Below are 22,746 nucleotides of genomic sequence, written 5' to 3'. Positions count from 1 at the left end.
TGTCCCAAACTGCTGCTCACATCAGCCACATCTCAGGACAGCTGGACATAGCATCTACCTGTGTCCAACTGCTGCTTCCCACCCCATTGCTCCCCTCTCTCTCTGCCTACTCCTCTGCCTGCCATAGGATAAATGTATGTGAAATATGACAAAATTCTCCACAGAAACACAAATAAAGATCAGCACTGATCGGCACAGTTTCCATATTTAGAACTTCCTCAAGTTCTAGAGCCACTCCTCCATCTCCTTCAGAAGAAAGATCTCTTGTCATGTAACTCCACCAGCTCTCTTGCCCGGCATCCAGAAAATGCTTTTTCTTGCAATTCTGCTGTTTTCCTACCGTAAGCTAAGGACATGTTTCTTTCATATTACAAATCTTTCTAAAGCAGAACCATTGTTTCATGTCTGAAAGCTTTTCTTTTTCTTCTCTTAGTTCAAATGTCTCAGCAGATACAGAAAACTACTGCAAATGGCAAAGGTAGGTTCTTTCTTGATTTTGAGGTATGTGCTCAGATTGACTGTTAGCCAAAAAAATGGGGGAGGAATTTAAAAATGTCCAAAAGTTTTGTGCCAAATTAAATCTTTTGCCTCTCTGTTCAGTGAGTCAGTTTAAAAGTTTCTATACAAAGTTAACTATCTCTTTGCTGACCTGTATGTAAAGTCAAAATTGCTTTAACTTGTTTAAACATTTTTTTCCCCCATGGAAATGTTGTAATTTATTTTAGTCATGACTAGTTCAGTACCATTTTCTATGGAAAGACAGTTTATTATTGCAAATTCATTTGTATAAGATCATGAAAGGAAACAAATTTGAGAGATCATCAAAGCACTTACTGCTGCTATTCATATGTTCAATCTACTTACACAAAGTTAGTTCTGTCTTTTAATAGACAGCCACAAACAAAATACTGCTTTTGCTTTCAGGTTCACATGTTACCTCTCAACTAATATATAAGGTTACTTTCTCCTACAATTAATACTCCACAATATTTGATTTAATCTTTTATACTTCTATTCTTTTAATTCCTGCTGTAGTTCAAAATTGTTGTTGTTGGTTCATCTGAACACATCTGTGGACTTTGTGTGGCTGTGCCTCTTGCACGAATATAGGCACTTTTCATCATGCGTGAAGCTGCATTCTGGTTTTGAAAAGTAACTGAGTTGCCTGCTATCAGAGATGGAAAAAGTATAATGGCCCATTTCAACACAAATAAGCATAGTTTGGTTATCAATATATTTTGGGAAAAATATGGGGCTTTCTTGGGTCATAGGTGCAGTCAACTCACTTGGAAGTTTTTTCTTTCCAGAGATGGTGACCAATCCCAAGCTTGTACTGGTTCAGGGGACTTTGAATGTGGTGATGAAGCAGAATGTGACCCTCTCCTGCCTCTCTGAGCCTGCATCTCCACCTGTTAGATATGCACTGTTCAAGCACAACCAGCAGGTATCTGCTTTGAACAGGTCAGACTTGAGCCCTGCACTGTTCACCCTGACCATCAGCTCTGCCAGCGATGTTGGGGAATACAAGTGCAAAGCTGAGTATAACAACTCCAGTGGTGGAAAATACAGCAACAGCCTCACCTTCACCCTCTTAGGTACGTCTTGCTGTACACCTTCCCAGCACTGGCTATTGCAGGGGCACACAGCCATCTCTTTTCTCGACTGAGGAGCTGAACCTTACTGCTGTTCTTACCTCAGGAGCTGGCAGTGCCTCATGGCTGTGCTCACAACCCCTCCATCCTCCATGCCCAGCTATTTTGCCAGTGTTGTCACTTCTCTCCTAGTCTTGCTGGGAGCTTGTCCTGTACTCTGTGATTCAGACTTTTCAGTTTTCTTTCTGCAGAGCCAATTTCCAAACCAGTGCTGAGCTCACCAACCTCTCAGGCAAAGAAAGGCCAGAATGTGACCCTGTCCTGTTTCTCGGAGAACGGATCCCTTCCTATCACCTATCTATTCTTCAAAGGAACACAAAACATTTCTCCCCAAAAGATGATGCAGAAGAGGGAAGCAGCTGTGATTTTTCTATTTATCAATTCCCTTAGTGACTTTGGAACCTATAAATGCAAAGCTAATAACAGTTTTCCCAATAATACAAAATACAGCAACGGTTTCAACTTTACATTAGCAGGTATGAATGAAAAGAGGTTACTACTGTTGACAAATGTGGGATCACACAAAATTCAGAATGTTGTAACTGTGCAAGCTTTTAGCCAGATATTTGATCCTGCAATGTGATGTTCAAAATACAATTTCTTAAATTAAAAAAATCAAGGTTTTAAAATTAATGCAAAACCATAGAATTCCATACATCCTAGATTGCAGTAGAAGTTGAAGTGACCATGGAGGATGTCTGTAAAAGATTCACTTTTACAAGAGACCCCTGGTCCACCTTGCAGAGAGTCTGGTTTCATTTTTCTCTCTGGTCCCATGAAAGAGCTTAACTAGCACCAGCAAGCTGCCTTCCTTCTGCTGGGGCACAGAGCCCTTGGGACTCATGAGCAGTTACATGAACACCAGTTAATCTAAAAGCTGAAAGAAATGTAAAGTCTTTATTTCAATTTACAGAAAATACTTAAAATATGAAACAACACTTCATTGCATAAACATCTTTTTTTTTCTTGTTTTTGGCAGAAGAGAGAAGTCATTCTCAGCCTCTGGTAATTGCTCTTGGGCTGATCCTGCTACTATTTATAATAGGACTTGCTCTGGCAATTCCATTTTTCGTAATTCCTTTGTATAAATCAAGTAAGTTCTTTGAATGTCTGTTTCTTATTCCAAAGGTCATTTATATTGTCAATATATTTCAGTGTGTAAACATCACGTTTTCAGTAGAGTAGTTCCTTGTATTTTATCGTGTTGCTAAATCTCCTCTGAAGCAGCACCAGCAGCTTAACAAGACTTTGACAAGGCAAAATCTCTGAGTTGTGTTTTAGATGAAAGATCTGGGGTCGGGGAGGCAAAGCAACAACTAATGTAATGCACAAAAACACTGGAAAGGGAAATTATTAAAATGCCCTTGGTTAAAGAAGAATTTTGATTGTGAAAATTACATTACCTGAGATCGCCAAATATTAAAAAATACATTGAAACTAACATTTATTCCTAAGAAATATTTTTATATATACCTATATATAAATACACACACACATGTTTTTCTTTTACAAATTGCAGAAAAATTTAAGTCTACCAGGCCCTCAATTGGCCTTACTTCAACAGTGAATGCAGAGGAGTCATATACTGAAAATGAAGTCATATACTCAGAGATTGGTAAGTTCCTGTCACCCCCTGCAGTCAGGCAGGTTTCTTCAGGTACTGGAAGGGGACACCTACTGACCCTCCTGGCAGAGGCAATATTTGAAATCCCTCAGAATCCATATCTGGCATCATCTGACAGCCATGCAGCCAAAACTGCAGCTGGTTAAATGAACTGAGGTTTTAATAAAAAAGGGTGTAATGGCCTAACAGACAACAGTAAGCTATATGAAGCTGTAGCAAAATAAAACTTGCATAGCTCCTGCATTCTCTTCAAAATTGTTCAGTACTTTAGTTATTTATTCTATCCTTCTTAAGTTTGGCAAGATTAAAACTGAAATTATGAAGTGACAACAAAGCAACTGATCTATGTTAAGACATTTTAGTACTTGAATTACTTAACTGAAATTATGAAGTGACAACAAAGAAACTGACCTATGTTAAGACATTTTAGTACTTGAATTGCAGAAAACACACAATAAAGAAGACCTGACAGCCACAATGCTCTGAACTGGCACATTTCTATATTTGCCTTGAATGTGAATGCCTCTTTTCAAGGGGAATAAGAAACCCCCCCGCCAAACAAACCAATAGCAAAGGCATTGTTTCCAATTTCTAAATATCCAGATGGAGTAACTGTCTCCAAACAAACCTGGCTTCCTGTTCATGCAGTAGATAGAGCTCTCACTGCCCTGCTGGCTCAGCTCAGTGCTGTGCAGCTGCTTGTGCCAGGTCTCAGTCTGCAAGGACAGTGAGAAGAGTTCTGATAAGGCCCATGGATACTCCATGATTTATATTCAATATGGAATCTCACTGCTTTGTTTCAAAATTACAAAAAAAAAGCCTGATTCAAGTTGTCTGTAACTGAGTTAACTGTTGTTCATCATCTTTAATCCAGAGCCTCTTAGACCAGAAGAAGAATACATCAACTTCTCCATTATTAGAAGAGAAGAGGAAAAAGGTGAAAACCTCAAGCTATAATATTGGAATATCTGATGCACACAAATATGTTTTGAGGGAACTTTGCTGGGTGGAGGCAGGGCTTAAATACTTGAAATTGCTTATGAAATTGTTTAGTTACTATGGAAAAACTAAAATAGCATTAAAACTGTTTTGAGGAAGGAGAGGGAAAGAAGGAAGAAAAACCCCAACAAACCATCCTATGGCAAATTCAAGAGCCTCTCTATGAAACCACTCAGATGTTATTAGCAACCACACTGCTGATGTAATGTTAATTCTTCTTCTGTGCATCTGTACCAAGAAAGCAATTATGAATTATGTTATTCTGGCTTTTAGCAGGGACGAGGGCATGTTCTACAGTCTATTCAAAGGTCCTCATCAGAGACTGAGTACCAGGTATGATTATAATTTTTCCTGATTAACTTAATCAAATACTTCTAAAGAATTTTTCATCCCTCAAATGTGCTAAGTTCCAGCAAGCTGCATACAAAGAGATTATATTTAGATACCAATTTCCTGGCATAATCAGTTTATAGACAGACAGTGTAGCTCACTTTCGAAGCAAAATCTCTGAACCATAATATCTAAGGATTTCAACTTATGAGAAAAAGCAAACAGATAAAACTTAGAGTTACATGTAAAGTTTTCACACAGATTTAAGTTCCTCACCATTTAACAATTTTGCTAAAGTAGAAACTGGATTGTTTGCAGACATAAGATAATCAAAAGGCTTTTGTCTAGTGTAATGAAAAAAGAAAAAAAACATCCCTCTTAGGCACTAGAGGATCTGTATTTGGCCTCTATGTACCTGCAAGGATGGCAATTTCTCAGTTCAACAGTACTTCAGCTCTCAGAGTAGGGAGAGGTTGCTAAAATTAATTTTGGGACAGATGACTTCAAAATAAATTCTGTATCCTGCAACTGGCTGTTTCTAAGATGTTGCTGGGTTGTTTTAATACCATTCCATAGCCAGCTTATTTAGAATTCCATGAGTTCAGTAAGTCACATTATGCTAACATTGATTATATCTAGCATACATACTCTATCCTGCAATTATTATTGCTGTTACAAATAACTCATTTATAGTTAAGTGAGCACCATGTTAGTAGAAGATTTTAATACAAGTTCTTGTGTTTCATGACACTGATAACTATCAGAGGTCATGGGCCTTGCTGCACTTTAAACAGGGACTAACAAGCTGTACAGGCACTGGAAATCTAGACAAGATCAGAATCATGCAGTTCTGTATCAAACTCTTGTATCTGATTTTAACCACTGTGCTTAGGTACAGGAAAAATATGATCACACATTAGTCTTTTTCCACCATTTTGTACACACAGATACTTTGTCCACAAAAAATACTGGTTTAAAAACATATTTAAATCTGATCCTCTGTCACTCTTGGTAACATATTTCTGATTTTTTTAATGTTTATCAAGTGTAAGATGAAGTAGCTTACATGTTTAAGAACTGAAGCCATGTGACTAAAATACATTCCTACAAACAGTACAAAGATACTGATGTTATTAAAATATTTAAGATTTGGAAATCTTTTCTAGAAAATACCATTTTCCAGCAGAGATCATATTGTGTCAGCAATACAGAGGAAAGCTGAATTTTTAGCTTAGAATGGAGCACTTTCAATATGATATTAAAACCAAAGACATGAAAAAAGAATATGCTAATAAGGGACAAGTTTTTCTCTTCGCTTTTTCCAAGGTAACCTGGAAGACCCAGATTTGACAGAAAACAGATGCACTACAACGTTTTAGCAGAACTGTTTGCAGAGAAACCATTCAGTCCATGACAATGCTGAAACCAGCTCAGGCAAAGATGTCTAAAAAAAAATCCTTTTATTCAACAAGTTTAAGTTTACACATTTTTGGCTGATGTAACATACTTAGTTAAAAAGTCCTTCAGCCTGGAAATGTGCATCATTTCCTTCATGGTGGTGTCTCTGCTTCTCAGCTGGACCACTCCATTCTCTAGAGTGCCATCACTTATCAAGACCGTGAAGGGAATACTCATCTCATCATACCTGCAGAGAGAAGAAGCCACCTGTTACTGCTTTTGGTGCATGGAAAAAATCAGATAATTTAAACACAAATGACCATAAACTGTATATATTTAGATTTGCTATATTGCACTAAGTCCAGTGTGACACCTCCAGTTTTCTTGTTGCCATTCTTTGCTTTCCTGATTACATTTCTTCAAATTACTTAGCTATTTTAGTATATAAAAAGAATGTTATTTAGTAACCTATTAAAAGAGTATTTTTCTACAAGAAGAATTTATCTTTCTGACTTCATTTTACTGCACATGAACAAGAAATTGCATTTATTTTCTCTCAGAAAAAAACACTCATCACTATGATCAAGATGCTTTGACATGAGGAGCCATATGCCCCAATCCACTCCTGATCAACAAATCATAACGAAGCCCCCAAATAGAAGAGCTGTTTTTATATCCACAAACAGTTCCATCACATCACTAATGGCAGTGGTTCCAGACCTGGAGGAACTGTGTGAAGTTCAAGACTAGGCACAGTGAGTTGTTTGAAAGAGCGCTTAAGAATGAAACAAAGAACCACACTAGATGCAAAAAAACAGTTCTGCAAGTTTATAATTCATCTGAAGAAATTTGTTTGTTACATGAGAGTTTTTAAAAATGAGCTGGTATATGCTTTTCATAATAACACTACTTGAATCCAAGTCTGTAGCTTGGGATCCACACCTTCAGTCAGTAACTGCACTCAATGACTTCCTACTGAAAAAAGGAGTATTTCCAGCAGTCCACAGAAAGTCATCTTTGACCTTCACAGTTTAATTTACAAAAGACTGTTTCTCCTTACTTTGTATAAAGATGTTCCAGAGACACATGCACAGTTTCCAGATAACCCGGCCATACAGAAATTCCATTTTCTGTCAGTTCATTGAACAATCCTTGACAAACCTGTGTTCATTTAAAAACAAAAGTTAAAATACAGACTTTGAGGGTTGAGACTCTATACAAAGAAACCATTAAAACTCTTAACAAGTGTGGTATTAACATTCCTAGCTGGTGTTTATTTGCTGGCTGAAATAATCTCAGATCAGAAAGCAGCCTGGCAGTTCTGTCTCCACTTCTGTTTAAAAACATGCCAGTGTAAGTTTCCTCCCTTCCACAGGGACTTCATGACTGACTTAAATAAAAACATAGAAAAAATCCTTCTGAACGTGTGATTCATGCATTAAGATAATTCTGAAATATTAAGAAGCTGAGAGGGATGGTGTAATTAATTTTCCTTAATTTTGCATGGGACAAGCATCAGCTCTACTGTAGCAAAAGCTGTTGTGTTCACATAAGGAGCTGCCTGCAGTGAATTCCTTTGGCTGTGACCCACAAGCTGCTGAGGAGGAGCACCATGAACTCTGCACAACCAGGAATCTCCAGGAGTCAAAGCAGCAGCATGATTTTCCTCAACATAAACAGTGTCTGAATTGTAACACATTACATGGAGAGTCAATGCTCAAGACTGAAATACTCTCTTACAACATACCTGCCTCAGCTCTGTTGTTGGACCTTTTCCTACATCCAAGGCCACTTTAAGGGGTGCCAAGCAAGGATGAAGCTTAAGTACCTAATAAATTTACAAAAACCATCAGATTACTAAATGTACTTATCATGCAATTATAAACAGAACTAGGAAATAGCAATTTTTAAAAAAATTAAATTAAGGTTCTAAATATACAAAAGTTTTCTTACAGCACAAAATCTTGAATTAGAAGCAAGCTGTATTTTATGTAATGAGCACACAGCCCAGCTACATTCACATGGCAGAAATTACTCTATTTTGGCTGAGCTCCAGAAAATAGATGAAGATTTGTTAGCAGAGTTCCACCACCTTGAATGGAGCCAGGGTGATGAGACAACCCAGCAGGCAGCTCCCATCCAGTCTACTGCCTGTTCTTAAAGCCCAAACAACTGCCTCAGTAACTGTCAGGCACTGACAGCCAGCACTCAAACTCCAGAAAACAGGGTAAAAGTGGGGAGAATGGTGGTCCTTGGGGAGATGTCCCATTACCACCTGTGACCCACTTTCTCTACTCTTCTCAGCCACTTTCAAATGCTGCTGGAAAAGACAAATTGCTCTTTCCCACACACTGCAGCTACATTCTAATTTCTCTTAACTCCATCACTTGCATGGCAAGATCCTACCTACTGACCAGAGAGAAGGGTAAAACAGGAAAAGGGGACCTCAGAATGAGAAAAATTGCTTATGTGGGTGATAGGGACCACAGGGGCTGTGCCACTGGGCCAGCCTGGTGCTCCCAGTGAGAGGGTTGAGTCTGCACTCATTGGGAAGGGAACAGGATGGCCACGTGGGAAAAGGAGACATTGCCATGCTTGAATTTACCACATTGTCTGGGGGGGTTGTACTTATTTTCTGACATTTTCTACATGAAGTTACCTTTCTCTGAGAATTTTTCTTTGCTGTTAATGGATTCTCAACTACCTGTAGAGAATCAAAGAGATACGCTAACACTCCTCGGTCCAGATTCCCGTTCACAGACAGAACATGAGGGATGACATTCTTCCTTCCATCTCGGCCCTGAAGAGAAAAAATCCATGTAGGAAAACATCAAAGATTGTCCCCAAAATATTTTTGCTTGCTTCAAACATATAATGAGGCATTGAGCTCAAGCACTCTTATTTCATTTAAAATACAGACATTTATTTAAAACATTACCAGCAATCTTAATGTATCTGTAACCAGGTAAGGCTGTAACAGTGGGGAAAGCAGGTCAGGGCAGGATGGAATTCATTTCTTGCTCTGCCACTTTGATCATAAATTTAAATCTATGGCAAATACACTTGAAACTCTGCATTTTCTTTTGGAGGTTTGTAGATTACTTCCAAGTGAGCATGAGTCCCCACATTCTGAGAAATCCCTATGTAATCCAGTTTTGTAGAAATAAACTGCAAAAGCAGGAAATACAGGACTGTCATGAGAAGGAGAAGGTTGCAATCTACTAGTTACAAATACAAAGTTACTCTGGTTTTATCTGTTCAGCCTAACTCCAAACATTGCCATTTATTAGGTTTGTCCCTCTTCAACATATTCAGTGGAGAGGTTTTCCTCTGGTCCATCCCTGCTTTTTCTATAAAGCCATTTTTATAACCCAGTAATCTACAAAAACTTCTACGTATGTGAAATTGAACAAGCTACAGCAAGAAAGAAAACCCCTCACATTTACAGGGTCTTTTTGGTGCAAACTGAACAGTGCAAAACACAGTCTGAGTTTGTGTTTCCATGCACTCACAGACACAGGTAAAAGCTATGCCACTGACAACAGCTGTCTTGTCAATAGGGCTCATTTCTAATTTTGAAGAATTCCTTGCAAAAAAAAAAAAGTACCAAACACTATTTTATCAGCTTTGAAAATGAAGGTCGGACTGCAGAATATCAATTGTACTATTCTTGCAGCAAATTAATAAAAAGCCAGCCACACTCTAAGCAACTGGATCAGCAAAGAATGCATTTCTCTCACACATGACCATCTTTATCAGGAAAGATATTTAAAAAGTAAAGCTTACAAGTAATTTAGATCTCTCTCCTGGATACAGCTGTAGCAGTTCAGTATCACCAAGGTTCTTCAGCGTTTCTATTGTTTCTATGCCCCAAGGAAAGCTATAATGTAACTTAAATCCTCTTCTGCCTTCTTCATCCTGAAAGTCACTGCTGCTGAAGTTAGATGGGCCTACAGCAAACTGAAAATAAGAGGTACAAGAGGTGATCACTACTGCAAATCCCATAGTAACTACAAAAAACAAGTCTGCAATGCAAACTGAAGTCTCTGATTTTCAGCAAAAGGTTTTTATAAGTTAAAGCCAAATCTCTTGGTTGTTTTATGGCATTTTCATCTCGTATCACTGACAAACACAAAGCATTTGCCTTTCTGCAAGTCACGTTGTAAACTAGTTAGCAGGTTTGTCATCAACTTCAGTAGCTTCTCAATTTCCACGAGAAATGCACCTAGAACAGGCCAGCAGTGTAAGGCCATAAAACCAACCAGGGTGACTATTCTCCCAGAGACATAAAGGAGCAGGCCAAGATTCCCCATGGATATGCTGCTGTTACCTTTCTCCACCACTGGAGCCTCTGGCGCAGCCAGTAATCGAGCCACTGTCCTGCAGTTCTGGGAGAACTAAACCAGGCAAGCAGAGACGTGGTCCTCTCGCCTATTCTTTAAACAACAGCAAGGGCAGCAAGTTAACACCTTGGGAAATAACAGGGGAAAAGCAAGAAACAGCATTCAAAAATAATCCAAAAGTGAAACGGTTGGTTTAGGTATGATAAGGGATTAACTCCTCTATTACTCTACCTTGTAAGGTTTTTGTTGTGTTGTTCATTTCCTGAAACAGAATGTTCACTTTCTGGAACAGAATGAAAGCACACTCCAATTTGAGCAAGGCCACAGGGCAGTCTTTTGTTCACCAGCTCTAAGCAGCTGACATATTGCGCCAGAACACCTACAAAACACAAAGCCCTGTTTTTAGCGGCCATAGGAAAGTTTCTGATGTTTTAACTCTACCAAGAACAAATGAAGCACATATTATACACGTGTTGTTTGTACACGCAGTCCCACTATCTTTACTAGCATTGATGCTTTGCAGACATGGGCTCAGGAGGGTGGTTCCTCTGGGAACGTTGATTTTAATGCGCTTTTCCCCGAATTACAGGGAGCATATTCGCTGTCCACCTGTGCTGGTCAGGTCCTTGAAAAGCACACATATTCACAGCCTACAGAAGGAACATTCCCACCGCACCAACGCAGCTGGAAAAATCTCTTAAATGCAGTTGCTTCGCTCCCAGCAAGAAGCTCGTGCGCAGAGTGCAGGCTGAGCGGAGCCGCCCGGGACCTACCGGGCAGGAGGCTCTCCCGTAGCAGCCCCGCGGCCCCCAGTACTTCTTCCAGGGCCGGGCCGCCAGGGTTCTGCCCACAGCCCTGGAGGACTTCGCGCAGCGCCTCCGGGTGCAGCAGCCGCAGCCCCTGCGCGTCCCGCAGAGCGCCGGGCGGGCCGTGGAGCGGGGCGTCCACGGGGAACACCTGCTCCCGCACGGGCAGCGCCGAGTCCCACCACTGCGCCGCCAGGTTGGTGCGCAGCGCGGCGCCCAGCGGCCCGAAGCCGGGGTGGCGGCCGCTCAGGTAGGCGCTCCACGGCAGCGGCCCCGCGCCGCCCCGTAGGAAGAGCCGCCGCCAGCACACCTCCAGCAGCTCCGCCCCGCCCGCCGCCTCGGCAGCACCACCGCTCTCCGAGTACAGCCGCGCCGAGCATCCGGCCGGCTCCGGCTCTCGCCGCCGCCTCGGCTGTCCCAGGGCGGCGCGGCCGCACCAGCGGCAGCCTTGGCGGGAGCCCAGCGCCATCTTGCCGCTCCCTCACGGCGGGGCTGCAAGGGGAGGGGGGGAGTGTGTGTGTATGGGGGGGGGGGGGGGGGGAGGTCGTGGCAGCCATTGCGCACGCGCAGTGCGCCGCGCGGTAAGCAGGGGGAGGGGCAGCATGGCGGTCGCGCATGCGCAGTGGCACCACCGCGGCCTCGCCGCGACCGCGGGCCGAAGGTCAGGGACCCTCTGAGGTGAATTTTCTGTCCCCAGGCTGAATCTTCTCACCTTTTGTAACCGTAATGATGCAGTCAGATAACTTCTGCTAAAAGAATTGACGTCTCGGAGCTGAATTTGCTCGCTTTTTGTAAACATAAGTAATGCTGTCAGGTAACTTCTATAATAGAAGTTGCTTAATAAAAGAACTCGTTTCAAGTATTGGGTAAGCTTACATCACACAAATAAACATACACTGGGTAGGCGGAGGATGTGCATTAGATAGGTGGGTTCCCGTACATTGTACTGTAAAAAAGATGTAACTTTTTACCCCGTGGTGTGCTTGATACGCAGAATCAACCTTGAGCCCCACACAGAATAAACAATGTCTCTTTTATAAACCGAACTCGTCTAGAGAGCTCCCAACATCGGCAACAAGGCCGCACGTGCCGGGGTCACCCCTGGCCTGCCCTGTGGGACAGGGACGTCCAGAGCTCACCAGCACTGCGGACTTGGAGGGGGACAATGGGGCAGACCGTGCCCTCGCTGTCACCGCAACACGCTGCAGCTGCACGGGGAATTCCTGGGGAAAAGCCCCTCTGGAGCCCACCGCGGGGGGCAGCACCGTCCGATGCACATAAAGGCAGCGGGCCGAGCGCAGGCCGAGCTCAGGCGGAGGCGGCACCGCGGGGCCGCTGCCAAGCGCGCGGGCGCGGCCCCCGGCTCCCCGCGGCCGCTCGGCCCGGCGCTGGCGGCGCAGGCAGCGCAGTGGAAATTTCCATACTCGCTGCAGCACGAGCAGGCGGCGGGGCAGGAGGCGGGGCTGAGGCAGGAGCCATTCCGCGAGCCGCGGGCAGGAAAGGCTCGCGCTGGGATAATCCCCGCGCCGGTTCGGGCGGCGCAGCCCCCTCCCCCGGGCCCGGCGCTGACAGCCGATTTAGTAGGGCACTGGGTCAGCGGCAGGCTGCTACTCCCGCCTGAACAAGAACTGCAGGCAAGTTTAGCTCGAAGGCAGATTTGCCATGGACTCCATTCTGCCAGAGTAGCACTGGCAGTAATGTAAAAGCTGCGTAGAGCTCGTTTCTTTTCACTGTTTTATGTGCAAATGTTACGTTTTCCCCATCAGTAAACACTGCCCCACACAAAGGGTCTTTTGGAAAGAGTATAAAATACACGGAGAAAACCTCTTTCTGCAGTTTAGGTTTTGCATCATTGTTAAAGACTCTCATCTCTCAATTTTAATTCACAAGGTATAAATACTTAAAAAAAACCCCCACCTTTACAAAACCGGCTTTTCAATGCATTTTGTTTCAGGCCACTAACCTAGAAACTTAGTTGTCAAGTCATAGTTCAGATAAATAATCTACTTCCTTGTTTTTCACCCCTGGTGACACTGAGCACTGCTCCAAAACAAGTGAGGAAAAAACCCCACCCCCTACTCCCCCCGAACCAAAAAACCCCAAACCAAAATACATTGCCACCTGCAAGTTTTAGACTGCAGTGGGGCAGTTCCAAGCCTCCAGCTGGAGTTCTCAAAGCAGGAGTAAAAGATGATAGAACCTTACAGAAAAGGAGGAAGTAGAAGAGGTAGATCAGGCTGCATTAGAGAACATCACAAGCTGAGCCTCAGATGGAAACAAGGACAAGTAATCAAGAACTGAGCACAGACTAAGCAAAAAGATCCTAAGTGCAAAACAAAGTTCACTCAGGTTCAAAACATAAAAAGAATCTTGTAGATTCAACCTTGAACACATTATGTGTTGAACTTAAAACTCATCACTGTTACTGATAAACAAGAGGAACTGAAAATTAGTATTAACCAGAATTTAAATACACCATGCTTGAAAGCATTAAGCACTTTAACCCCAGGATCAAAAATTATGCTGTTCCTTCACTCAGCATGGGCAGTGCTTTGAGATTAGAGTCATTTGCACATATTTAAGTCCTTAAAAAAAAAAAAAAAAAAAAAAATCCATGAGGCATTGTCATGGATCAACAGCCCACTTCCCTCCCACCACCTCCATAAAGAAATCACTGCTCAATACCAGTTTAAGTATAATTTGAAGTTTTAATACTAAGATCTTCCCGTTTCTCTGAAGCTCAGAAGCCTGCATGCTAACTCACAACGCCTGGCAGCTGTGGGTACACAACACTCAAGCCTGGTCTGCACATATGCTCGTGTGAAGGCGACGGTTACGGTGCTGCAGAAGCTTCCTACGCTCGTAGCAGCTTGTTAGCAACACCACTACAGAGTTTTGATCTTTTCCAAGAACTGGCCCTACACTAGTGAGACAAGGAAGAACACTGCTTCCAATACTTTCTTAGAAGCCAGCTTAAATTTTCTTCCCCATCGAAGCAGAGCCTGCCATGCTAAGCAATCTAGCCCAATCAAGGCAAGGCTGGTATTTGTATAAGCTTAAATGTTTAATCAGACACAGTTGAGAAACCTTTCTAGAATTTAATATAAAAACATTTGACATTTCATTAATGTAAAGTTGTGCACATGTTGAGAAAATTGTCATCTGAAAGAAAAATCGGTCTTCAAATATCTTTATTGGAAGGCCATGCACTGCCTTCTGTTACTGTATTTCAAATCACTGTACATTTACTTTGAAAACACTGTCTGCATTTTCTAGTACAAAAAACTAAAAATTGTTTCAGGAATGTAGAGAAATATTCAACTTAAATAGCGAAAAAGTGCACCATAATTACTGCTGCACTGCAGTCATTTCTGCATTTCCCATTTCTTAAATAACTATCCTGTTTTGATAACACACAATATAAAGAGCAATTATGAAAAACTGAGACATTTAAATACACTAAGTTATTGAGAATAACTTGTGGGCATGGGGTAACCTATCATAGGAGCAGCACCAGTGGCAGGGTAGGCGTACTGCTGCTGGTTCATGCCATTGTGCATGTTGGCAATGTTACTGCCGTACTGCTGCTCGTAGCCGTTCTGGTATGCTCCTGTGGGGTTACCGCCGGCCCTGAAGCCGGCCTGCATGCCTGCAGCTGCAAAGCCATTCCCAAAGGGAGTTCCATTGCTGAAACTCTGGGCGCTGTAAGCCCCGTTTTGGGTTTTTGCTCCGAAGTCTCTCTTGCCTAGCGCACCATAGGTTCTCTCAAAGTTCTCCCTCTCTCTAAAACTACTAAATCCACCCCTTTTGCCCGCAGAGTATCTGTCACGTCGGTCACCTCGGGAACGACCTAGTGAAAGAGACAAGACAGTTACATGTATTACAAAGGCTCTTCAGTTCAGCTAAGCAGCATTTAGTTTTTGTCCCAACAACTCAAACCTACTCTAACAAGCTTTCCAGGTGCTTGCTGGACTCCAGTTATATAAAGCTGTCTTGCTTTTGAGGAGTCACACACTCTACCCCCTTAAATCAAGTTGTGGCATCAAGGCAAAAAGTGACTTTTACCTTGCCAGCAGGACACTTGGGTCCATCTCTCTTTCCAAGCCACAGGAAACAAAGCCACAAAACTGAGTCCACAAGTGTTTTATTTCAGGGCAAGTAAGAAGCACCTCTTTGGCCTGCCCTAGCCTTAGGTGCACCACAGCATAGGCTGGGAGCATCTGGGTGCTGTTTTTTGTGTTAACAAATACTTTCTGAGATCACAGTAACCGGTAAATAAACCACCTTCCAGATTTATTTTGAAGAGAGGCCTGAGGTGGAATCTGAAGTTTCCATTTTGTTCTGAGAGGAAAGCTATGCACCAAGATCAAGAACAGCCCTTACCTGAACCTCTGTCTTCAACCAGCTGAAGCAATTTGGGGTTGATGGCTTGATTAGCCTCCCGAAGCACAGAGATGAGGTCATTTACTTGCTTAATATTGTTAGGAGTAAAGAATGTGTATGCTGTGCCTGTTTTGGTACTGCGGGCAGTTCGTCCAATTCGGTGGATATAGTCCTCTGAGGAGTTAGGGTAGTCATAATTGATGACAAATTTCACATCTTCCACATCTGTAAAGTGTTGCAGTGTGGCAAAAAGCGAGGTACAAAGTTTTGCACACCACAACAGCCAAATCGAAGATAAACATTAGACAAGAGTATTTTAAAGAGAATAATGGCTGCAAAGAACAGTGTTAGAATCATCCATTTCTGCAAGAGCATAGTGGAAGAGGAAAGTTACGCACACTCCGTCTGATCCCGTTCTCAGCACCCACCCTGTGATCCAATAACCTTACCATAAGGAGTGTGCATTTGCTTGTCATTCCCAACTCAAGTGTCCCCTTTACAAATCATCAAGTGACATCTGAAAGCTTCTTGCAGTAGGGCCACTAAAGCTCACAGCAGCCTCTTCATGTGCTCATTTGAGGACCTTAGAGTAAAAACATACAAGGTCCTTCACATACACACTCATTAGAAGCTCAAAAAAAAAGGGGCCACACTGCTCGTCTTGCCAAGACCTTTGAACTGCAGCTGCAAGAAAAACATACCTGTCCCCCCAAAGTCACCAAGTTGTTTTTATGCACTGTGTCTCGTCTAGGCAAGCGCTTCCAAGAAGCCAGGGTTCACTTGAGAATGGGTCTCTCTCTGGCAGGTCTCGACATGACGACTATGTATAGGTGGAGGAACTTCGACTTTCAAAGGCATTGAAAAGCCATTGCTTTCCTGCCCCACTTGTTAAAGTGAGAGGTGGACTTTTATTCTCAGATTTCATGTGCCAGTACTCACCAATTTGTACAAGGCTTAGTACATTTTAAAGCTGCTCTCTCCATTTCATGGTTGAAAAAATTTCATTGAACATTGAAGTTTAAAATTATGTTCTTCAACATTTCAAAAAACTCACTGAAATTCAAAGGACCCACAGATCACAGCAGACAGTATGCACAAAACTAACAGTACTGCACCATGGCAAATCATGCAAAGCATGGAGAGAAGAGAAATACCAGGGCAAAGTGAACTGTGAATGAAACTGCTTATTTCATGAGAGAACAGTTTATGGGGTAGTAGTTTAAAGGATGATCTTTGCCTTTTGAAGATTACTGGCACACAATGCTCTCAGCTTTCACCTCTCTATTTGACTGGAAGCAGCCAGCCGATCATTTCCACTAGTCCTCCATCCCCCTCGAGTCCTCCGATTGTCATGCCTAGGCCTTGCCACAAAGACTGCACCTTTATGTGAAGAAAACTTAGAAAAATGCAGAGGTTAAAGAAAGCAATAGACTTTCTTTAAAAGCTTTGGGCAACTGGCATTACGAGTTTTACTAACCTAGACCTCTGGATGCAACATCTGTAGCAATCAGGATTGGTGCTTTTCCATGTTTGAATTCTGTAACACAAGAAGTGAATCAATTTTTTTCCTTAGGCAGCACACATCAGATGCTTGAAGAGATTGCTGAAACACTCACCATTTAGAACCCAGTCCCGCTCCTGCTGACTTTTATCACCGTGAATACCCATCGCTGGCCACCTGAAAACACAGAACTTGACTGACCCACAAACACTCCTTTGGTGGTTTCATTAGTCAAAGACTGGGCTTCTGGCAAATTCCAGTCTGGGCATTGTAGCCGACAGCTGGTGTCACTCTCTGACAGTTTTGATCCTTAACTGTGGTGTCAAGAGCACACCCAACACTATTGGGGTTGCCCAGTGAAGTCCCAGCTACTACTCACCCATCTCTCCTCATTTTTCTGGTAAGATCATCACAACGCCTTTTGGTTTCCACAAAAACAATTGTTTTGTTTTCCTTCTCGCTCATGATTTCTTCCATCAAACGAATAAGCCTATTTTTAAAAAATTATGGTTAGAACTTCGACTGCTTTCTACTGTACGAGTTTAAACTGATTTCTTGCCTTTTTTAAGTTGCCTTGGACTGATGTCAAAAATCCATCAAAATAAGGCATTCATTTCACAGTTCTTAAAGTAAATATGACAGAAAACACAGAATGGCTTGCCCCCAAGGACTACTTACTTGTCATCTTTCTCTACATCATGACACACATCCACAATCTGAAGAATGTTGTGGTTTGCACTCAGTTCCAGCGCACCAATGTTGATGTGCACGTATTCTTTCAAGAAATCTTCAGCCAGCTGCCTCACTTCCTTAGGCCATGTGGCACTCCACATCAGTGTCTGCCTGTCAGGCTAGAGAAGATCAAATCAATGAAAGATCAGTATAGGGTTAAGTTAAATGCCCAATCAAAACGACCTAGGCTTACACCACCCTTGCTTTAACAAGGGTAGTGGCAGTAGTTTATATCTGCCATAGAGATAAATGCATGAACCATTTATACTCACTCTTATCTGATCCACAATTTTTCTGATCTGAGGTTCAAATCCCATGTCAAGCATCCTGTCAGCTTCATCAAGGACAAGGTAAGTACACCTCCTGAGATTGGTCTTTCCAGCTTCTAAGAAGTCTATAAGTCTTCCAGGTGTTGCAATGCAGATTTCCACACCTAAAATCAAGCAGTCCCATCAGCTGAAGCAGTTTCCACATTGCCTCAGACAGAGATGCACCAAGGCTGATCCATACCTCTTTCCAGGTCACGGATTTGTGGTCCCTTTGGAGCACCTCCATAAATACACGTGGACTTCAAACGACACGCTCTGCTGTACTCTGCAGCTACCTGCTGCACTTGTTGGGCCAGTTCACGGGTTGGTGCCAACACAAGACACTAGAAATAGGATGCCCATCTTTTAGTTCCATACCCATTGGAATGATCCTAGTCTGAGACCAATTTTGAGTGTAAAGTTCAGTGCCAGATTGACTGAAGTAGATTTAAGTAGCCAAACCAGCAAACCAATTTACGTGGCATCTTAACTACCACCAAACAACGACCAAGCATGTGAAAGATACATGAAACTCACTAGCTTCCAGGGATAGCAATTTCCAAAATATAACCCGAAATCAAACCCTGTTCTGTACTATTTTCAGGACAACCCAATCAGAGTTTATAAAATCTGCTTGGGAAACTACCCCAGTAGGGAACCACTTTATTCACGTAGAGAAACAGAATGCAGCTATGCACTCTTATGAGCAGAGCCAACTGAGACTGTAGAATACAGCCCTTAGAAACTGAAATCCCCTTTCATTTAGGAATACTCACAATAGGTCCATCTCCTCGCTCCAGGAATGGCTGATGATTTATATGCACAATGGCAGGCAGTAAGTACTGTTTGGAAGAAAGAAAAATCTCATTACAATCCCTTCCTAGAAGCATTCACTCTGCGCTAGGCTAGGCCATACTGTCACTGCTGAAATCCAGCAGTATCTCAGGCTATAATCAAAACTTACAGAGAGTGTTTTCCCTGATCCAGTCTGTGCTACTCCAACCATATCCAATCCACTCAATGCAACAGGCCAACCTTGTGCTTGAATAGCAGTTGGTTCAGTGAAGTTCTGCCTCTGAATTACTTCCATAACATTTGCTTGAAGAGAAAATTCAAACATACAGATTCAGATGTTGCCCTAATCCAGTCTGAAGAACAATCAGTAAACTGGTCTTCACTTACCAGGGAAGTTTGCTTCATAAAAGTTGATAATTGGTTTTGGACAGTTATGGCCCCTAACTGTGACCTCTTTGCTTGCTCTGTACTGTTCAACTTCTTGCTGCAAAATAAAACACCCCTTATTGGAAATAGGCTCTGATACCAAAGTTATATTTTAAGTTACCCCATCTGTGCCTGCTGGGCCTCATGACCCTCAACATGTTTGCACTTTCTGTTTACTTTTGCTTAAGCCAGGTCAAGTACATACCGCAGTACGCCTAACTACATCCGGATGTTCTTGGTAGAAGTTCTTCTCAAATTTGGGCAGCTCATCCAAGTTCCATTTCTTTTTTGTAAGTTTCTCCCCAGGGTTTCCAAATTTTTTCCCAGAGAGAGGTCCACCTCTACTTCCTCCAAAACGAGGGGCTCCAAACCTAGGCAAAAAGAACACACCATAGAATGCAAGAGGAATATTTTTGTTCTCTTCCTGAATGACTTCACCACCATCTCTGCAGTACATCCATTAACTTTAAAATTTAGATGTATAACCTCTACCTACTGAAGTCTCAGGACACTAGAACTTCAAAAACCGTTCTTTAAGCAGCAGATGCCACAATCTGCCTGGCCGCAATTCTTAGTCACAAGCTAAGATAACGTGACTTTCCCATTTCCATACAACGCAATTGAACAGCAAGTTACAACAAGCATTAAAACCTTGGCACTATCCCGTGATCAAAATGGTTTCCCGTCCCAGTGACATTCCTATTACTGAAAGCGGGCAGGGGCGGTTATGAAACCTTGATATAACTTTCCTGTAAACGGTTCTTTTGCATGTCCCAAAAGACAGACTCCTTTTAACCACGGTGTTTTATGAGGCCGGGCGCCTTACTAGCATTTCAGGTTCGGTCCCTCCGTTCGGAGAAGGCTGATCTCGAAAGCCCCGAGGCGCAGCTCGGTGCCGCGCTGAGCCGTGCACTGGATCCGAGCGCAGGGCTCCCTCCCCCGCCCCGATCACTTCCCAATTTTGGCCGGGCGGGCACTGGGAACGATCCTTCCCAGCACAACACAGCGCTTCCCGAGCGGCCGCTGCTTCCTGCCAGCGCTGTTTCCTTTGTCTCTCATTTCTGTCTACGCCACATTTTCCAGCCGCTGCCATTTTAGAGCCGGGGTTGGGCGGGGGGAGGAGGAGGAACAAAGGCAGCAGCAGCATAGCCGGCATTTTGATTCCCCTCAGCCACCGCATGGCGGGGCCGGCCATTAACATCCGCTTACACAACACAAAGCGGAGCCGGCCGGCTCCTGCCGGCCACAGCCCGAGCCTTGGGAGGGGGAAGGGAGGGAACCGCCCTGCCGAGAGCTCCCCAAGGCTTCGGCACAGCCAACCCACTGACCCACAAACCTCCAGCCCGCCCGCCGCTCTCAGCGGGGGGAATCGGGCTCTACAGGGATCGTCTATGCTGGGGGACGTCCCCAGGGGGTTGGGCCGAGTCTTTTACTTCCCAACAGAAAAAAAAAAAAAAAAAAAAAAAAAAAAAAAAAAAAAAAAAAAAAATTAATTCCCCCGCGTTATTCTCAGCGGTAGCGTATCCGCGAAGGGTGGTCTGAGGCGAAGGAACCCACAGTCATCCAAAATCGGTGGCCTAAAAAAGCCCGATATCCTCCCACGGCCACCCCTCCCGGCGGGAGCGCTGAGGGAAGGGCTCAGGGCCCAACCCCCGCCCCGCCGCCATCTTAAAACGTCTGAAAAACAACCCCGAGAACCCCACAGGCAGACTCAAGAGTCCGGACGCTGGCGGCGGCTGGCGCCGGCCGTGCCCCCGGACTCACCCTCTATCCCTGTCGCTGGAATACCCGGGCATGGCGATGGTGGCGGTGGGCGAAGCGACTCCGGTCACTTAGAGCGGGTGGCGAAGGGTTGAACAAGCTCCGGCGCCGCTGGCGGGGGCCGCTCACTGTGGGCGCCCGGCCGCGCGGACGCCGGTTTTATAGGGGGCCGCGGGGGCTGCCGGGAGCCGGCGCGTGACGCACGCGCAAGCCCCACCCCCGCCGTTATGTAAGCGGCCCGATCAGGCACGAGGCCCCGCCCCCTTCCGCGTGGGCGTGGCCGCGGCTCGCTCGGCTGACCGGCTTTGAGCTCGCGGCCGGAAGTCCCCCCCTCCCCCCCCGCGGGGCCGCTGCGGGCGGGAGCCTCGTTCTCGCTGGGGGCATCCCGGCCTGAGGGGGACGGGAATGGAAATGGAGAATTCTCTCTTCCAGCCTCCCTAAGTGCAGGCTTTCGGCTCCTGGCGTGTTCAGAACGCAGCTCAGCTCCTGATCGCTTTCGGCAGGGCAGTGCAGGACCCTTTTGTCCGCAGTGCAGTCCCCCAGTTCTCACAGATCTGTTTGTAAAAATCCTCCTGAAATAGCTCGATATGAGCCCAGGCTTTTAACTAATAAACATTTTAACTAATAACTGATACTTCACGGTAGATTGGCCCCGTGCCCATCTGTGACTTTCGCTCTCGGAAGGAGCCAGATGTGCAGATCCTGGAGCTGGATGCAAAATACCATCAAACCTCTCCAGGCTACTACTTCTATGCTGTTACCCATTGCCTTTTAAAATTTTTATAAACACATACATAAACAGAAATATTTATAAACATATGTTTGTAAAGTTATCAGTGTTACCTTTTTGGATTCCACACCAGGGCCAGTAACTTGAGTTAAAGGTCATCTGAGGTGCAGCGGTGCTGAAAAGCTACTCCGAAGGCACGGGATAAAAACACTCAATACCCCAGGTGCACCCTGCTGTTCACCCACCGGCTTTGCCAGGCCACTGTCAGGCGACCTGAAGCTTTACACACACAGGAGTTAAAAGTTTCAAGCACAAACACCCGCAGCCACCTGCTCCAGGCAGAGAGGGAAGAAATGAAAACAACATAAGGAAGGAGAAGTGCCATAACAACACTTCCCGTTTATATCCTCCCACCTTCTACCAATCTGTGCTTTAAGGCTTTCCTGAGACAAAAATAACTATTTGATGGCCATTTCTTCACATTTTGGTTCTATTTATGCCCTTAGCTTATAAGATACCATGACAATGTGTTTTACAGTTTCAGTGTGTGCAACCTGAAAAACATTTACTTTCATTTTCAACATATTGCCGGATAAGAACAAGGGGCATAAAACAATGAGTTTGTAGAAATAGTGAGTAATAACTTTTTGTTTATTTATACTGTTTGTGAGCATTGATATCTTCTAAGTCACCTCCTTTATAATAAACCAAAACTGCAGTGTAATTTTTCCTCCTTTTAAAGCGATTCCACACTTCTAATTATCCTTGGCATTTTTTTCTTTACTGACAAGAAATTCACAGCATTTAAGATCTGAACCCCATACAGATCTACATAATGAAAGTATAAAGATGTCTTTGATCTGTTGTGTATTATTTTCTAGCGATTTTAAAAAATTGTTGCTAAGAATAGAGCAAGGTTTGCAAAGACTAGAGGTCTGCATGATATTGTACTCAAAAG

The 22,746-nt window shown here is 43.7% G+C and overlaps 4 protein-coding genes across 5 annotated transcripts in view; 1 reads left to right on the top strand and 3 right to left on the bottom strand.

Annotated features, from left to right (window-relative positions):
* PECAM1 (platelet and endothelial cell adhesion molecule 1) overlaps nucleotides 1-6,199 on the bottom strand; it is a 45,073-nt gene extending 38,874 nt beyond the window's left edge. The window contains exons 1-2 of the mRNA XM_053960472.1: nucleotides 6,113-6,199; nucleotides 3,905-3,992 (exon numbers count right to left, since the gene is read on the bottom strand). Coding sequence (XP_053816447.1) covers nucleotides 3,905-3,920 — 16 coding nt within the window. The 5' untranslated portion in view covers nucleotides 3,921-3,992; nucleotides 6,113-6,199. The remainder of the gene's footprint in view (nucleotides 1-3,904; nucleotides 3,993-6,112) is intronic.
* MILR1 (mast cell immunoglobulin like receptor 1) lies at nucleotides 308-4,373 on the top strand. Its single transcript, XM_053960483.1, has 7 exons — nucleotides 308-341; nucleotides 434-478; nucleotides 1,308-1,595; nucleotides 1,844-2,128; nucleotides 2,632-2,745; nucleotides 3,172-3,267; nucleotides 4,151-4,373. The coding sequence occupies exons 1-7, from the start codon at nucleotides 308-310 to the stop codon at nucleotides 4,231-4,233; spliced, it is 945 nt and encodes a 314-aa protein (XP_053816458.1). The 3' UTR covers nucleotides 4,234-4,373.
* POLG2 (DNA polymerase gamma 2, accessory subunit) lies at nucleotides 6,049-11,637 on the bottom strand. Its single transcript, XM_053960482.1, has 8 exons — nucleotides 11,120-11,637; nucleotides 10,578-10,725; nucleotides 10,334-10,439; nucleotides 9,790-9,963; nucleotides 8,663-8,803; nucleotides 7,751-7,831; nucleotides 7,064-7,164; nucleotides 6,049-6,250 (listed from the first exon to the last, which is right to left on the bottom strand). The coding sequence occupies exons 1-8, from the start codon at nucleotides 11,619-11,621 to the stop codon at nucleotides 6,085-6,087; spliced, it is 1,419 nt and encodes a 472-aa protein (XP_053816457.1). The 5' UTR covers nucleotides 11,622-11,637; the 3' UTR covers nucleotides 6,049-6,084.
* Nucleotides 11,638-13,840: 2,203 nt separating this feature from the next.
* DDX5 (DEAD-box helicase 5) lies at nucleotides 13,841-21,198 on the bottom strand. 2 transcript variants are annotated; one of them, XM_053960229.1, is made up of 13 exons: nucleotides 21,062-21,198; nucleotides 19,503-19,668; nucleotides 19,259-19,355; nucleotides 19,041-19,174; nucleotides 18,853-18,918; nucleotides 18,279-18,420; nucleotides 18,041-18,201; nucleotides 17,715-17,887; nucleotides 17,416-17,526; nucleotides 17,152-17,213; nucleotides 17,013-17,072; nucleotides 15,536-15,760; nucleotides 13,841-15,002 (listed from the first exon to the last, which is right to left on the bottom strand). In XM_053960229.1, the coding sequence occupies exons 1-13, from the start codon at nucleotides 21,091-21,093 to the stop codon at nucleotides 14,617-14,619; spliced, it is 1,815 nt and encodes a 604-aa protein (XP_053816204.1). In that variant the 5' UTR covers nucleotides 21,094-21,198; the 3' UTR covers nucleotides 13,841-14,616. The 2 variants fall into 2 exon arrangements, with proteins under 2 accessions (XP_053816204.1, XP_053816205.1); XM_053960230.1 differs by having other exon boundaries at nucleotides 21,086-21,196.
* Nucleotides 21,199-22,746: the final 1,548 nt, after the last annotated feature.

This window comes from Vidua chalybeata, chromosome 19 (assembly GCF_026979565.1).
Source record: "Vidua chalybeata isolate OUT-0048 chromosome 19, bVidCha1 merged haplotype, whole genome shotgun sequence".
NCBI lineage: Eukaryota > Metazoa > Chordata > Aves > Passeriformes > Viduidae > Vidua > Vidua chalybeata.
Note: the sequence above shows the minus strand (reverse complement) of the source record. Positions and strands in the feature narration are given on the sequence as shown.